At 36.3% G+C, this 17,680-nt stretch overlaps 1 protein-coding gene across 1 annotated transcript; it reads right to left on the bottom strand.

Moving 5' to 3' along the window:
- Positions 1-3: 3 nt before the first annotated feature.
- On the bottom strand, positions 4-17,524 carry LOC109031380 (U3 small nucleolar RNA-associated protein 14 homolog A). The gene is made up of 10 exons (XM_019042862.2): positions 17,301-17,524; positions 16,416-16,555; positions 14,654-14,879; positions 13,447-13,602; positions 11,428-11,499; positions 5,963-6,102; positions 4,266-4,467; positions 2,720-3,423; positions 1,447-1,669; positions 4-216 (listed from the first exon to the last, which is right to left on the bottom strand). Exons 2-10 carry the CDS (start codon positions 16,544-16,546, stop codon positions 16-18), a joined length of 2,055 nt encoding a protein of 684 aa, XP_018898407.2. The 5' UTR covers positions 16,547-16,555; positions 17,301-17,524; the 3' UTR covers positions 4-15.
- Between the last annotated feature and the right edge of the window lie 156 nt (positions 17,525-17,680).

Raw genomic sequence — 17,680 nt, 5'->3', positions numbered from 1 at the left:
GTTAAAATAAAACATTCATTTATTTAACTTTAAAATATCAGTTTTCAATAACTGAGATGAATCCATCGGTTCGATTACAGTTCCTAATTTGGTTACAACAGGTGGAGCGGTTAACTTCCTACTGGCGGTTGTGGGTACAAACACTTTCCCTACTGGCTGCCGAACACTTTTTTCGTAATCTTCGACTGATTTGAATGGGAATGGAATTGCATCAATCTGAAACAATAAGCAAAAATAAATCAATTCGAACAACCAAAGGAGAAATGAAAAAGTAGTGGGGAAAAAAGTTACAATCAGAATCGCAGAACTTGACTGAACTGAAGGAGATGAAAATATTTGGAAGTAAAAAATAAATTAAAAAAATCCAACGTTCTAGAGGGGGGGGGGGGGGGGGTTGCGCGCGCCTGAGTCAGCATTGAGAAGGAAGGATCCAGGGCTGCATTGTCTGGCGTTAAATGTGGCATTCGTTTACTTTTTAATGAATTGAATTGTCATTATAAATTGCAATTCAAATTCAAAAACTGTATCATTCCAGTGAGTGACTTTTTTTATTTATTGGAAGAGCAAAAAAGTAAGAAGAAAACAAACAGTTTGCACGGAAAAAAATTAAATGTTGATTTAGCATTTACACTGTTAAAAAGATGTCCGACAAGTTTCAAATGCTGATTTTACATTACAAAAATGCCAACATTACATTTTAATTTGTTCGTTTTGCAGCGGGCAAAGTTAAGTTAGCATTTGTTAAAATGTAAAATCAGCATTTGAAACTTGTCGGACATCTTTTTAACATTATAAATGCTAAATCAACATTTAATTTTTTTCCGTGTGGCTTCAAAAAACCGTGCGTTTTTCTGCGATTCATGAAGGGTATCGATAAAATCAATCAGTTTATGATGAAATAATCTTATCAAGAAATAATCCAAATATGCTTTCGTGTGTCTTCCAAATAATATCAAAATAATATCTGCACATGCCTTCAATCTTATAACCCAGGAATTTTTACTTCTTGGAAATGTTCAAAAGTAAGCCTATTAATCAAGAACTTTGATGCTTGGTAAGTTGATGGGCTCACAGTTGAGCACTTTTGAGAAGTTCTATTCCTGAATTTAATTTAAAGGACATGTGTAGATATTATTATGATAGGAAATGGAAGAAATCCAAGAGCTTCTGGCATGTGCGTGCTAAGATATGATGAAAATTGATTTATTCACCGTGGAGCGCTATTGTAGAAAAGACCTACGTTGCTGACTTCAGTTGACATCATTAACAACGCATCTATGGTGGTACATTACATGAGATTACATGTACCTATTGAGATTTCCAATTTCCTGGATTTGTAATGGACGTTGGCTAAAAAATTCCAACTTACTGTCTTACATTACATGGTTTATAAACAGTCTGTGGGACACTAAATAAAGTAATAGTAATCAAAAAAGCAAATTATACCTGATGAGCCTGCGCAGATTGAGATTCTTCTTCAAAAATAATTGCACGTCCTTTGTTCTGATCCAGCCGAGGTGGCGGTTTTGGCAAGTTTATAATCCTACGACGTCTTTTGCGAGGGTTTTGGCTGGGTTGCATTTTGTGACCAGCCCAATAACCCCATCCAGGCATGCCAACTTCCACTTCAGGGATTTCGGATTTCTTATTCTCCTCTTCTTTCTCCGCTCTAAAGACAAAATGAGAGAACAGAATGAAAATTTCAGACTAAAGACGGATAAGAAATATATTGGGGCAGTTGCACAGTTTTTTACAGTCATTTTTGGAGAGTAAGTAAATAATTTGCAATGCCTACATATTCCTGTTTGGCATTTAATTTAATTTTAGCTGAGGAAATGGCTTTCGAAATCCCTAAAAATCCAATGGGTTGGTAGCAAGGAATTTTTGCGGGGTTATAGTTGTATACTCTTTCTTACTTAAAATTTTGTATCCAATAGTTGAAAATATGGTGCTTCAATTTTAAAGCTTAAAAAACCTGTCTTGAAAACCTGATATTGGTCCAGGTACGGATAATTTTGAGTAACTTAATTCACTTTCATGTGGATAGAGGACATAAAAATACACTATAACCTGACACTTTTTGGTCCTGAGAATAGCAGATTAAAACTTCAAATCACTCTACTTCAAAACTTCGATATTTTATCAATGGATTAAAAGTATCATTACAGATCCAAGTAAGACAAACTATCAGATTTATTTGAGTTTCTTTAAAAAAAAATTGGATTGAGAGAAAAAAGACCTACGTATACAATTGATCTAGGATATTAGCATTGTTAAGCAGACAAAAGTACGGGCAAAAATTTCATCGATCACTTGTTAGCATCGACCGATGACATTCTTTCGGTTGAGCTTGACCTACAAATTTCAAAATTTGATCATGTACTCCACAGATATGGATCCACTTTCTGCTCATCTAATTTAATTGAGAGGGAAATCCGAAGAAACTCATGATTTGCCAAAAATAGAAATTATGGAGATATACAAAGCTATTTACTCAGGATTCACTTGAAAGATTCTACAAAAGAGTGCAATGAGTTCGTTCAGTAATTTTTAATTCTTGCATTTTTGACAGGTAGAGAGTGCACTTAAATCACAGGAATTCTTCCGCCTTTCTTATAGTGATATTCTATAGGATTCACAGAGGGTATAGGAAAGCGATCGGTGTTGTTAATGACCCAAAAAATATTTTTCAGAATAACTGAGTCTAAAAAATACATACCTGAATTCCCCAATAACATCATCATCTGCAAACGCTTCAGCAATCGTTAAATGTGGATCTTCAGTGATCTCAGCATCCTCATCATCATCAATGATGTTACAAGCTGAGAAATCGCGGGCAAAGCCTGACTTAATTGCCTTTGGATTCACTTTGATGATGTTCAGAGGGTCGATGTTTACATCCGCTTTTTTTGCTGCAGACTCACTACTAGGCTTAGCATTATCGAAGTCTGCTAAATTGGCTTTGAAGCTTTTATTTTTGGCAGGACTTTTTGCAACTGTGGGACTAGAATCTTTGTCAGACTCTTTGACTTCAACCTCTTTGTTGGTGGAGGGTTTAACAACCCATGTATTTGACTTCTTCTTCTTTGCTTTTGGACTTTTGTCCTTTCCAGAGCTGTCACCTGTTTCCTTGTTGCTGGCATCTAACGTCACTTCTTGGTTTCTCCGTTTATCTTGATCCGCGCTTACATTGATGTCAATTTCAGTTACATCTTTATTTTTGTCCGTCCAATACTTACGATAGCCACTGAAAAATTTGTCTGCCTCGTTTGTTGCATCCTTTTCATCCTTATCAATCCATGGATTATCTGCTGCATCCTCAAGCTCGAGTTCTTCGCCGTCACTTTCATCGCTAGAATTAGTCTGCATTTTCTGTGTTAGCGAACGGCTTTGTTCAATTTGGTCAGCTAATACTTGTCGACTCTAAAAACATAAGAACTTACGCTATGAAATGGTGTCTTAATTTAACTTACGAAACATAGCCTTGAAATCTCTATACATTAACTGAAAAAACCTATAGATAGAAATTTCCAAATTTTACGAAGAAATTTTGCAAATACTCTAAGACAGCCTGAAAAAAATTGAAATACCTGTCAATCAGTAACCAAGACGACTCATTAAATAGGACTGTACAGTATTTCATTTAAGCCACTGCTGCCTTTGATGATAAATAATATATTTTTAAATAGAGAGCGGATGGCAAGGTGAAGTGTGATAGGCCTCAACTCGAACTGCTCCCTACACTATCAAATTTTTCGACAGTTGCAATTCTTATGCATTATGAATTTTTAATCAAATTTGTTAAATTTCTCAACACAAAAAGAATTCAAGAGATAAAAGTCATCATAGAGACACAATATCATTGTCGCATTTCTCACAAAATACACATTAATTCTAGGGTGATAAATACCCTGCAAAAGTTCTTCTTTTGACCGAGTTTTCTAAAATTCTGAATTAGACCTCAGATTCCAAACAAAAAAATTTTAGGTTGAAAACTGTGTTGCTTTTGTAACAGCTTGACATGACAAAAAACTCAACAAAATTATTCAGTGACTGTTAATTCATTTTTCACATTCAAGGATTTTTGAGAAGAAGCTTTTTCAGAAAAATTGCTTGTGCTGCGAGCATTGGAGAAGCAATCATGCCATCAAGATATTTATTAGGCTTGATGAGTAGAAGCACACTTTCAATGAAGAGTTTTTAGATTGAGGTTATTTCTTAGCACTTAGAGAAAAAAAACTACAGGAAAATTTAAAGAAATCTACCTCTTTGTCATATTTAGCTCGAATCGCCATATTTTTAGCCCAACGACCTGTGTTTCTGTGTCTCAAAGTTGCTCGTTCTGCAGCTCTCACTCTTTCAATTTGGTTCATTTGTTCCAAAGCTGCTTCTGGATCATCTTCTTTCAGTTTTTCAAAATCCTTTATTTGCTGTTTCACTTTATCTTTGCGCAGAATTCTATGGTATCTGGAAAAGGTATTTGAGAGCATGATTAATTTTTGTTGGCAATTTGACGAGTGATCAAATTGAGAGTACTATCTAATAATGGTGTGGCGACATGATTTCAAAATTATTCTCTGCATAAACGCCACATGATTTTGAGAAATTTTATTGGATAGAGGCATTCTTTTGGTGAATTGTGAAAGTTAGCTAGGATTTTCAGTTTCTCCAAATTTTCAAAAAGCAAGGTTTTCTTATGTTGGTTAGAAACTTGCACAAAAAATAAAATCTTACAAGAACGCTGTAGGATAAAATGCGAGGGAGAACAAAAGTAATACTGTGGCAAAATAACAACTGTTCATGGCTCAGAAGAAATTTTGATGACACAGGGCCTCAAAATCTGACCGACAAGCTAAGAAATGGTTTGAGAAATCTTGATGCTTCTGTTTTATTCAAACGGTGCATTGCTCACAGTGGTAGATGGATGATGTTTTTACTGTTCTTTTAAGAAGAATGGTTGAGCGATAAGAATATTGTTCAAGAAGAAAGAGGGACCAATCCTCAGCACGCCAAAAAAAAAATTATAAACGTACAATAAAGAAGCTTAAAGTGGAGAAGAAAGTTCATCAAATCTTCTACTTTTGTGGGAGATGATTCGGTGCATTTCACTACACTCAAAAACTTTGCTTCACGCAAAATTCTGTTCTAAACATGTGACTTGCTCTTAGATTCATCATCTCTCCTCTTTGTAATTGGACACAGTACTGCAAAAGAAGACTATAGTAAGACCTCGGTTTATCAGATTTTACAGGACCAGAGGCCAAATCCATTGAATTGCGGAATCCGTTAATTCGCGATCCGATAATTTGAGGTCTTACTGTATCATAGGACTACTAGGGAAACTCAATGCAGATAGTCTTCTACTGCAGATATGCATCCAATTAGCCACCTTAGGATGAGGCCTAATTTGTCACATAAAAAATTAAAGAAAAAGCTTGGATCAGGATTGAAACCTATTCCATCTTGCCATTACTATTCAGCCAGAGTTTTTAAATTGTTCAAGAACAATTGTTCTACAATCTGAAGATTGTAGGACAAAAAACGGACAATAGCCGCCAGTATGAACAAAAATCTATCTTTCAGAACTTCTGACAAAGAAACTGTTAAATCACATTTTGCATGAGATTAAACATAAAAGGTTTATTTATCACAATGACAAGTAATTTTATGGTTGGCACAGTTCATAAAGAAAAACCACATGTTATGGTTACAAGGCAATCAAGGCATGTATGGTTGTGTGTGGTTTAAAATAAAGTTCCTTTTCTGGCAAAAAGCTTTAGCGATAAATAAATCACCACCAAGCAGAAGGTCTCTTTCGGGGTCACTCTTCTCTTTCGGGATTCTTCTGATACTTTACTTTCAAAGTTAAAAAGAGATGCTAAGTTCAGAATTTCAAAATTTCAGAACTTGTTATTAAAAGAGCTTCCAAAATCAGTGAAAAGCCCAGTAGAAGATATCTTACTTTTTACTTTTGATTTTCTTCTGGTATTTTGCTTTCACAGCTAAAAAGGACTGTTGAGCTCTTGCTTTGGCGATCATCTTCCTTCTTTCAATCATTTCTTTCAGCGTCAAATTGTACTTCTTCTGTTTTTCTTCATGTTTCTATTAACAGACAGAAAAAATATTAGTAATAGGAAAACGTTTATTTTGAGCTGTAATTTTGCATGACAGAACGAAATTCAAGGCTTAAGCGTTGAATAGTGAAAAATACGTCACCCCACTTTGCCGTTCTGAAATATCTGTGAACTGACAAAAAACTGACTTGATATACAATTAAGACACCACATATATTTGGAAGTATTTGTACTGATACGAATTATTCACCGATGAATTAAATAAAAGGGAACAAAGATTTATATGCATCTGATTTACGTGCAACATAGTTCCTCCTGATTTTATTCATTTACTCACAGTTTTTTGGGCATAAACATGTCTATTTGTAAACCTCTATTAGCGCTTCATGACTTTGAATGGACCACGAGACAAGGTGCTAATTAAAGCATTAGGATAAATGTTTTTTCATTAAAATTCCATTTAGAACACAATTGGTGCACCGAAAATTACAAAGAGTAACTCTTAATTATGATGTTTGTTTTTCAATGAATAAATTCAAACTGCCTGCTCATAAAAAAATATTAACCTACTTGAGTTAAACCGTGCAATAAATGCCACCATGAAGGTCTTCAGTATTAAAATATGACAACTTTCATCTTGGCGCTTCGGGTCAGCTATTGCACTTTGTTTACTCTTTGAACAACAACTCTTTTCAACAGGGTAGGGAAGGAGCGCTGCTCAATTGAAAAGCCTGCTGAAACCATTGCAGTGCGCGATTTGATTCAAGTCCACTCCCGTTTTTCATGAGAGCAAGAAATTCAAATTTTTTATAACCAATCCTAAATACAAACATTGATATCTTGGTTGGGGGTTGTTTTCAGTGATTCTTGTTGCACAGATCGTGGTCTACATGAAATTTTGAAGAGGAAACATAAATTGAAATGCTTAAATTTGTACCCTGTATGATGATCCATTGGAAATATTTAAATCAAAAGGAACTTTGTCCATTCTAACATGAGCCCTGAGGGTATGCAGACACAAGGTCTACAGCAAAAATGTCCACAAGCAGAAAGTCTATATTTTTTAGTCTACATTTAAATGTCTAGAACTAAAAAGTCTACTACAAAAATGTCTACAAATAATAATAAATATTCAAAAAAATTCTAGAAATTTTCCTGACCTCCCTAATAAAAAGGGAAATCAAAGTAAAGATTTAAATAACCAAATCAATAACGATGAGAGAGAGAAAGATAACTATAATCTTCAAAATAATACAACTAACAATTTTGTTCAACCTGACATGGTATCTATGATGAACCAGTTAATGCTAACCATTGGTAACCTATGCGATAGGATGTCCAGAATGGAGAACACAGTCGCCAGTTTCATGAACCAACCGGGACCCTCCAATAGGATTAATGGACGTTCTTAAAATAGGGTGTTTCAATTGTAATAGCGTTAATAAAAGGTCTGCGGAGATTCTAACATATGTACTTGATAATGATTACGACATTTTTATGTTAACCGAAACTCACCTGGCTCAAGGGGTGCACTATTATGGTAAGCCTAACGGATACCTTTTCTACCAGGTCGACCACCCCAGTGATAACTGTAGAGGGGGTGTGGGCCTATTAATCAAAAAATCAATCAAGCATTTTTACGACCCAAAATTGGACGTAAAAACTGACAATTTCCAATCAGTAGGGGTCAGAGTCTTCACCAACATTGGAGAAATTTACATCGCAACAGTCTACTGCCCCCCAAATTGCCCAGGCACAAATAAGGAAGCTTTTCTCAAATTTTTTAACAACATGCCAAATAGATTTATAATCTCTGGGGACTATAACGCAAAGTCCCATAGCTTTTCTTGTAGAGCGGAAAATCCAAGGGGAAAAGAACTGCTACAGGCAATTAAAGTCATATCGGCCCAAACATTAACCGATGGATTCCCCACCTATTATCCGTCAGATCCGTTAAAACAACCGGATATCCTAGATTTCTTTGTTGTTAGGAATATCTCCAAAAATTACCTAGCAGTAGGTTCCGAAATTGAAATGTCGTCGGACCACATTCCTATCAAAATGGCGATTCATAGTTCTGTAATTTTAAAGCGTAAAAATCAAATTACCAACTCCAAAACGAATTGGGACCTGTTTCGCAATATACTGAACGAATCGATCAGTATTTGCGAGATAAACTCAATTCCTAAATTGGAGGAGGAAACTGAATTAATCAGCAACCTAATCAGGTCGGCTGCCTCGGATGCATCCCCAATAATGAAATACACCAACAATGGTCTCAACCTCCCCACTGAACTACGTGAGATGATCAGAGAAAGGAAAAGAGCCAGATTTAAATGGCAAAAATCAAGATTCTATAAAGACAGACAGTATTTCGAAAAAGTCAATAGAATTACAACAAATAAAATTACTGAATTCCGTAATGAAAGAACTTTTAACTTCCTGAGAGAGTTAACACCATCCTTCGCTACGGATTACTCTCTCTGGAAAGTTACAAAATACCTTAAAAAAGGAGCAAGCTTCACTTGCCCTCTCAAAAAACCAGACGGCACCTGGACAGAAAGCCACCAGGAAATGGCCGATGAATTTTCAAGACACTTAACCGAAACATTTAAACCCCACAAAGACATTAAATCTGACTTAGACATTTTAGCAGAAACTGCCAAGATTACCCCAACACCCTCAGAACCCTTTTCGAAAATCACGAGGTCCGAGGTGACTGATATGATTAAGTACAAAATACAGATCAAGAAAGCGCCCGGAATGGACATGATTTCTGGAGATATGCTCAAAAACTTGCCCGGTAAAGCAATTAGAAAACTAACTGATATCTTCAATGCATCCCTTGAGCTACAGTGGGTTCCGACAATCTGGAAGAAAGCAGAGGTTGTACTCTTCCATAAAAAGGGTAAACCTCCACAGTTGGCTTCCTCCTATAGACCTATTTCCCTCTTATCAATCATCGGCAAACTATTTGAAAGACTATTCCTCAAACGTCTCATGCCGGTGATTGCTGAGAGGAAAATACTTCCGTCACACCAGTTCGGCTTCAGGAGAGGGCACTCCACAATTGAACAGGTGCATAGAATAACGGAGTTGATAGAGAGCTGTTTTGAGCAAAAACTAGTCTGCTCTGTTGCACTCCTGGACATAGCACAGGCCTTCGACAAGGTATGGCTAGAAGGCCTGGCGCTGAAAATGCTAAAACTGCTCCCTGTCAACTACCATACACTTCTAGTATCTTACCTCAATGGCAGGTCCTTCAGAGTCCGCCACGAGGACACCTACTCCAACTTTATGCCCATACTAGCTGGGGTGCCGCAGGGTAGCGTCCTCGGCCCGATACTGTTTTTGATTTATGTACATGATCTTCCTGTAGCGAGGGGTACACGTGTCTCAACTTTTGCTGACGACACGGGTATCGCGGCCGCAGGAGAGACACTCGAGATGGCGAACGCTAGTCTGCAACAAGGACTGGACGCCACTTCCAAATTCTGCAACCGCTGGAAAATCAAGCTTAATGGCACCAAGTCCCAGCAGACTGCGTTCACCCTAATGAGATGTAACGAGTCTACAGTTAATCTAGCCGGGGAGGAAATCCCTGTGGTGAACCCTGCAAATTATCTTGGAATGAGACTTGATGCGCGTTTAACGTACGGGCCTCATATCAAGATAAAAAGAAAGCAGGTACAGGATAAATTTAAATCCATGTGGTGGCTCTTTAGACCTGCCAGTGGAGTGTCCATTAAAAATAAACTACTACTTCATAACATGATCCTGAAACCGATCTGGAGCTATGGATGCCAACTGTGGGGGACCGCAGCTAGGACCAACATCCAGAAGATCCAGGCGGTCCAAAGTCTCATACTCAGGGGGATCACAGGGGTCAGGTGGGATGACTACGTCAGAAACGACACCATCCATCAGATCCTCGGTGTTCCTCCTGTAGTTGAAACAATAAAGATTTCACAGCCAGATACGCCCAAAGGCTGGCCAAGCACCCCAACTCCCGGGCTCTCAGATTACTCCAAAACTGCAAAAAGGGCCTCAGACGCCTAAAAAGGCGAAAACCTTTTGACGGCATCGAAGACCTTGATTAAAAGACAGAATGGCCTCTGTTTTCTTCTAGACCGCTAAATTTGTTTATACATATATTGTTTATTTACTCATGTTAACCTATTTGTTTTAAGACCCGAAAAAGACACCCATTAGTTTAACCTTTTTTACACTTACTTCTACATTCTTATACATATTTTTCCAACCAAAGTCTAGATATCCTAAATATTGTACACTATTCCGTAGTTTTCTGAAATTTAATTGTAATATGTAGAACACTACGGCAACACCCGGCTGAAAATCAAGCCAAGTCATTAATTTAATGACCATGAAACTAGATTTTGATCTAATGGGAATTTGAACTTCATTCCTCGAATGACTCATGCAATAAAATTAAGTAATCGGGCAATGTAAATAAACAAAGACTAAAATTTTAAGGACAGGCTATAACTATATTAACTACATTAACTATATTATATAATAACTATATTAATGTTTGTAAATAGATACTATTTACAAGCCTACAATTAGCTAGAGTTTAATATTAGACTCATAAGTTCATATGCCAATCTTACTCTTATTTTGATCATCATCATGTAAAAACAATTAATACGTTGTAGTTTTGTTTATAAATAAAAGTTAAAAAAAAAAAAAAAAAAAAAAAAAAAAAAAAAATAATGTCTTCTACAAAAAAAGTCTATACTCAAAAAGTTCACTTCTGAATGGAATAGGTAGAGTAAAATGTAGAGTGAAATAAATTTACGTTGCTATGTAAACTGCTACGGAGAAAACACGGGAATTTTGTACACTCCTGCTGATTTTTCCCCATTGAGAGTTAAACATTTTTGAGGAATGACTGTTGTATCTATGGAGAAGAATCATCGTGCATTCATTTCCTGTTCAGTAATAGACGCGTTATATGTAGACATTTACTTTCTAAGGCATTCTGAAAGTAGACTTCTTACTGTAGACATTTTTACTATAGACCATAAAATGTAAACATTTTTTGAGTAGACCTTTTTTTTGTAGACCTACTGCCCTGAGATCCATAAGAATACACGCATGACAGGGCTCAATTCAGAATCTTTTGAATTAAATTCATCCCATTGAAGGTTCTCTTTCCCCAAATGGGTTTATTTAGACAGCTTTGATCCTCTTTTCTCTGACCCTTATTGTCAATTGCAAATCTTTTTAGACAAATAAGTTTTAGGAATCCTCTGAAAGCTTCCGTGAACTTCCTACACTTGAGAACACCAGGTAAAATAGACAAAACACTGGAGGCAATCAGAATACAAACCCTATTTTCTTTTTGGGCAACTTCACTTTTCTTGAGAACTGCAGCCATTGCTTCCTCAAGTGGAGTGGGTTTCTGGAAAAGATTAATGAAACAAAGAATTAGAAAAATATTTTTGCAAACAAAATTAAAAAGATTGCTAAGAAATCTCCTACGAACATTATAAAGATGATTTAGAGGAGTGCGCCCTTCATCTCCATCTTTTCTTCCCTTTTTCTTCTTTCTTGAGATGATAGTTTTGATCGGCTGTTTGATGCCGGAGACATTAAATAAGTCATTGCACCGATGTACCCCTCTTGTCATTCCCACAAAAATCGTCTAAATTTTCAAAAGCGAAGGATATTGGGCGGCTTACAATATCCTTGACAAGACTGCACAAACCGCAATTCAATGTATACATTTGCGCCTGAATGAGAGGAATTCTTTTGACACAAGGTCTTCTGCTGAAAAGGATTTATATATTTTCCTGCCATTCAAAAAGAATATTCGTCAATTTTGAGGCTTTGATGTTTTTTATTTTTTGGATGAGCCCCTGTTGGATATGTGCTATTTAGAGTTGAATTCTACAGCCATTGGTGCCTTTACTGAATCTATTAAGAACTGCCTATAATGATTGACAAACTTAAAGAGCTCAGTCACATGTAAATTTCCATTCCTTCCATTAATGGAAAGTTAGTGAACTATGATAATTTCTGAAAATGTCTTCACAAGAAGTATTCAAATTCAGACTGAAAACATTTCTGTAGATTCTTTCCCTGACTTCAAGTAACCGTTCAACCTAAACAGAGCCTCCTCAAAAAACAAAAAAACAAACAAAAAATACATGACATTGGACTGGATTAGGTCATGGCAAAATACATGATAATAAGATATGGATAAGATCTTATGTAATTATTCATTTTTATAACTGCAAAATTAAAAGATCCAGTTTCAGATACCACTTTTACAATGTGGTTGGATCAATTAAGATCATCTGTAACATCAGTGACTTATTCATTTAAGGCGTTTCTTTGGTTTTCGTTAGAACTCTCGGATGTTGTAAAAAAATGTCAAAGATTCGGGTTAGCACGGATGATGGACTGATTGGAGAGATTCCCCCAAACTAAGATCTTTGAGCATAGTTAGTGGGTTATATCATTCATACAATTGAATAAAAATTTAAAAATCCATTGAATAGAGTGGATCAAAATGAGGAAGAAACGCATTGACACAAAAATTTCACCTTGAGAGAGTAAAGAGTAAAAATCTCTCTGCATTTTATATCATTTGTGATAGGTAAAAGGTAAAAGTCTGAACTTCCCTATTAAGAAACAAAGTGAAGAAAATTGATAAGATGACTCAACGAAACAGCTGTTATCTGAGAGGTTGCTTTGTTCCATTGAAAATGATGTTCAATTAAGAAAAAATCAATTTCTGATTAGTTGAACACGAGAAAAAAAATTAGGGGGAGCATTCATAGTGTAAGGTGCGAGAATTGACTCAAATTAAAAATAGTTAAAAAACAAATTTTAACTTGGACATTCTCTTTGAACAAGATAATATGATTCAACAGGAGGCAATAAGAAACTGGTTTCACCAAGCTTTCAGAGGGCAGTGATAAATTGCCAGTTTGATATATACATGCATGTTAGTATATATTTGATGAGAGAAACACTTAAAACTTCAATCTCTTGCATATATTGTTGTCCCATCCAGATTGCCCTTGAAGTTCCACGTTTTTTTCCACGCATTTCGATGACTTTTCAAGAGATTTCATATGTTTCATAAAAAATAACCTAAATTTTAAATTTTTTAATGTTCTGTTAAAAGCAGGAAATATTGAATTCTTATTTTTCAGAAAAGTTTGCATCTCAGCCCTACATTTTTCCTAGCAATATATAGTAAAAAAAACAATGCGTTATTTAAAAAAAAAAAAAAAAAAAAAAAAATTGTAAATGAATAAAAGGATTGAAAGAGTATTGTTGATACTTGATAAATGAAGATAGGATGATTCCTAACACAACTTTTCATTCAAGGACTTACCGAAAAAGTTGACAAAATATCACAGTCATCATAAATTTCTATTTCTTCTTTATTCAGCGGGAATTTCATTTGATCAGCAACTCTATTTGTTTCAACAACAGACTGCCACTTGTCCAAGTCTTTTTTCAGGTGTGTGAAACCTACTTTACGTTTGAGCTAGCAAAAAACAAATTAAAAATTGTTAACTCTCTTGACAAGGAAAAGAGGACCAAAGTAGAACTAACAAAATCAAAATTCAAGCAACGAAAAAGGGGTCAATAATACAAAGGCTGCCCCACAATGACCCGGACTAATGCTGTAACTCGAAAACTAATCAACAGATTGAGCTGATCTTGGGCTCATTCGAAATATAAAGTCAAAAAGAGGCGATTGTGCTAAAGATCACTTTATTTCTTTATAACTTTTTTTTATGAGCCCAAGATCAGCTCAATCTGTTGATTAGTTTTTGAGTTACAGCACCATTGGGTCATTGTGGGACAGCCTTTGTAAATAGGGCTGTTCTATCGGTTGTTGGTAAGCTACCGAAACAGTTCCATTGTGAAAAAGTTACGATAAGAGTACTCTTGCCGATAGCGATCAGAGTTTTCGGAGCTGACGAAAATAAGCTGTTGCCATTTGTACATCTATTTCACGCGCCGCCGCACCAGGCAATCTGATAAACCGACGCACGGGGCAATGATGCATTGAGTGTGAGCTCTCAAAAATCCGATAAGGCCAGCTGTTAATGATATCATCGCCACTGTCGGTACTGCCAGTTTCAATAAGAGCCGATATCGATAGTGTTCCGGCAAGAATTCGTTTGAACACCCCTATTTGTAGATAACAGAACAGAGAAGGAGGAATTTGGCTGATGCAGGCTGTCTTTTTTATGTTTGTTGAGAGAATACAAGATTCTACTAGTACTTAATCAGTTATAAAGAGGAGAATATCATAGTTAGGAATAGCAAATTTAAAAGGCCAAAATGCAAAGCCTTGTATCTCCATTGCAGTGTCTTAAAATACAATGCAATTGATTACGCAGTTTCGTTATTTGGCCTTAAATTTACTATTTGTGCTCATTACCAAAGAGATTAATGGCACATTGGCCTGATTCAGCATAATTGGCGACCTTTAGGCACTTTAAATACTTTTTAACAGAATCCACGCTTGTCTAGCCTAGATGTGATGGCCGAGGATCATTATGACAAAAACATTTGAAAATGCTTACCTTTTTTTCGACGGTCCGTTCTAATGGTTTGGGAAGTTTTTGAGATTTCTTTTGTGTCTCCCGGAACTGTTGATGAATAGATGCTAAATGAGGCTTCTTGGCCAACAGTTGGGCTAGATCTTGAACATTCACTGTGTCCTTGGCTTTTGAGCTGCCATCGCGTTGTTTCCCAAGATGAAACTCCGACACTTGAAAACTAGGTTCAACTCTAGTTGGTGCCTGCAGCCTGGTAGACAGACCAATTACTTGTTATTACTAATGTGGATCTTTTACAAAGAATGGTTTTCAAGTGCCGTATAAAGCGCATCATAGTGATGAGCTTAAAAGGGAAACATTTTTTGGAAAGAGTGAATATCCCATCTTTAGTGAATTCCAATATCCAATGGAATGATCTTTAGGAGGAAAGGACACCAGGAAATGTGGCTCAAATAGTGTGGACCCAGCATTATTTTATCACCTTGTCATGTCTTGAGAGGTATATATGATTGTAACTAGCAAATCTTGAGGTTTAAACACATCAGGAAACCTACGTTTACCCAAAAAATTGAAGAAAAAGTTGAAATTAGCCCGATATTTTTCAGCTCACCCTGAATTTTGCTGTTATCAAGAATAAAATATTACCTAGACTTAGGGGGAAAAAACAATTGCCGAACAAAAAGCTTCATCTGTTGGCTTGATTGTAACTAGCAAATCTTGAGGTTTAAACACATCAGGAAACCTACGTTTACCCAAAAAATTGAAGAAAAAGTTGAAATTAGCCCGATATTTTTCAGCTCACCCTGAATTTTGCTGTTATCAAGAATAAAATATTACCTAGACTTAGGGGGAAAAAACAATTGCCGAACAAAAAGCTTCATCTGTTGGCTTGATTCTATTACCTAACTTTCCTCTGTACCTACTAGTTTGTTTGGTTAAAGTAGTTACCTAAAATGAGCATACAGAAATTTTAAAAAAACCCATAATCCATTGTCCGATGAGCCACTATACAAGGTAAAAATTAAGCTTCTTTAAAATGGGTTCTCTCATCAAAATTTCACAAAAACGCAATGGTCGAATAAAAAACTTCTAAAATTGACTCATAAATTGTGTAAGTAATAATGGAATCGGCTGATGTAAACTATATTTGGACCACTAGACAGAGTAAAATTTGATCTTCCATTAAATGTTTTCATATAAAAATTTCACAAAAAACCGCGATGACCACATAAAAAACCCACATACGATACATACCATTTACGTACTTGTAACATAACATGTGTAGTTGACATTGAAATCAGTCAATATGAACTTCCCACTTGCAGAAAAATCAAAATCAAGGAAAGTAAAATCGATTTTCAAAACAACCCTGTGCAACCACGGGGACCAATGTGGGTGCTTACAGAGGCCGTTCATGAAGTACTTACGTTACATTCGGGGGTGGTTTGAGGAGAACATTCCACCATTTAATTTTTACATGTTAAAGGATAGGGATCTACGTTACAAAAACATTACAAGGTGGGAGTGGGGGGGGGGGGGGAGGGACCTCTGACTTCAATCAGAGTCGATTATCAAACTTCTGTCATGTGAACAATCATTTTGTATGCTCCAAGAAAAGCGAAATTATAATGAAGAGCTTCAATGTATACCTTACCTAGTCACCAGATCTTATCCCACCAGATGGAATCTTACAAAAATGCAACATTAGAATAGGTGGGAGAATATTTTGCTTCTCTACTTCTTCTCCTTTATAATCAAAATTGAGGGTAGGTATCTGAAGACTTACTTTTTCTTCCCATCCAAATTGCGGAGAGATGCAGTGAACTGATCATACTTTTTTTCAGATGGCACATCATCATCAGCATCCTCAAATTTCCTCTTTAGACGAGGCCGCCTCCTTCTTTTTTGAACGCCCATGACTCCGATCTACAGACAAAGAAAAAATGAGTAACTTTTGTATTTTTCTTTTTCAGTAAATGAAAATCGTGTATTCAAATCTTATCAGTTAGCAAAACTTTCCGATCGAATGTGATTGACAATGCTTGCTAGGTGTTACACTAAGACAGAAATCTCTTTGCAGGTTTTGATAAATGTTATCGCAGTTTGTACCTCATTTTCTTGATTAAAAAATCCAGTCTTTCATTTTGAGTATAGTCGATATTGTTAGTCCTTAAGGAATCATCCATGGTCAGATTTTGTAATTCTAATGAAGCACGCAGCCCAATTCTACAGGTGTAGATGCCTGTCTCTACACTAGCAGAATTACGCACTATTACAAGTACTCGGATTATACTGAATCCGCCAAACGCTTGAACAGGTCCTGATCGATGTACAAAGCAGCTAGAAGGCTTCTTTTTTATCCGGTCCGCAGACGATCGCTGCGGAACGCATCTTCATCTTACCCCGTTCCACTGGCGCGTTCTATCTGTTCCAGTGGAACGCTCTTCTGAGCTAGGTTGAGGCTGTGGTTAGGCCGGTTGAACTGGCTCAAACTGCAAAGATCCCGATCCATTGCGTACCATGCGTTCCACGGATAAGAAAAAGCCCTTGGGTGATATGAAAGTTTCTACAAAGCCGTCTTGCTTGAATAATGACTTAATTCTAGAGGGATACTGAGAACAAGAGTGAAATTTCTCTGCTTCCGATGTAGGGAAAAGGAAAAATTGCTTACCTGCACCAACTGATGGAGGAATCTAACGCACCATTCGTACCCTGAAATAAATTGACTGGCAACACAATAAGGGTAGATTTATGGATTCAATAAGAATTTAGGTATGTGTGAAGAGGCTACGAAAAGTCAAAAACCTAGACAGAAAACTGTGTTGTTGAACAAAATTTATCAAATATACAAAACGCCAAAATGATGGAGGATTTTCGTCTGGACTTTGGAAATTGGAGGTTAGGCAAAGAGGCAACGTGCTATTGAAAGGTTGCCAAACTGTACTATTAATGAAAATTAATTTCTCAACTTTCTGGTTTTCTATTTTTCAGCACTCCGTCTCTTTTCATAATCAGAAACTCAACTCTGAAGCTGATGGATCAATTTTATAT

This window comes from Bemisia tabaci, chromosome 6 (assembly GCF_918797505.1).
Source record: "Bemisia tabaci chromosome 6, PGI_BMITA_v3".
Lineage (NCBI taxonomy): Eukaryota > Metazoa > Arthropoda > Insecta > Hemiptera > Aleyrodidae > Bemisia > Bemisia tabaci.
This window is presented reverse-complemented; position numbering and strand designations above follow the sequence as displayed.

Bases quoted from the DNA above. Each gene is read 5' to 3' on its own strand.
- LOC109031380 (XM_019042862.2), bottom strand. From the start codon at position 16,546: ATGGGCGTTCAAAAAAGAAGGAGGCGGCCTCGTCTAAAGAGGAAATTT. The intron at 14,880-16,415 runs GTAAGTCTTCAG...TCTGTCTACCAG, and splicing joins AATTTGGATGGGAAGAAAAA to GCTGCAGGCACCAACTAGAG. The intron at 217-1,446 runs GTATAATTTGCT...TTATTGTTTCAG, and splicing joins AATCTGCGCAGGCTCATCAG to ATTGATGCAATTCCATTCCC.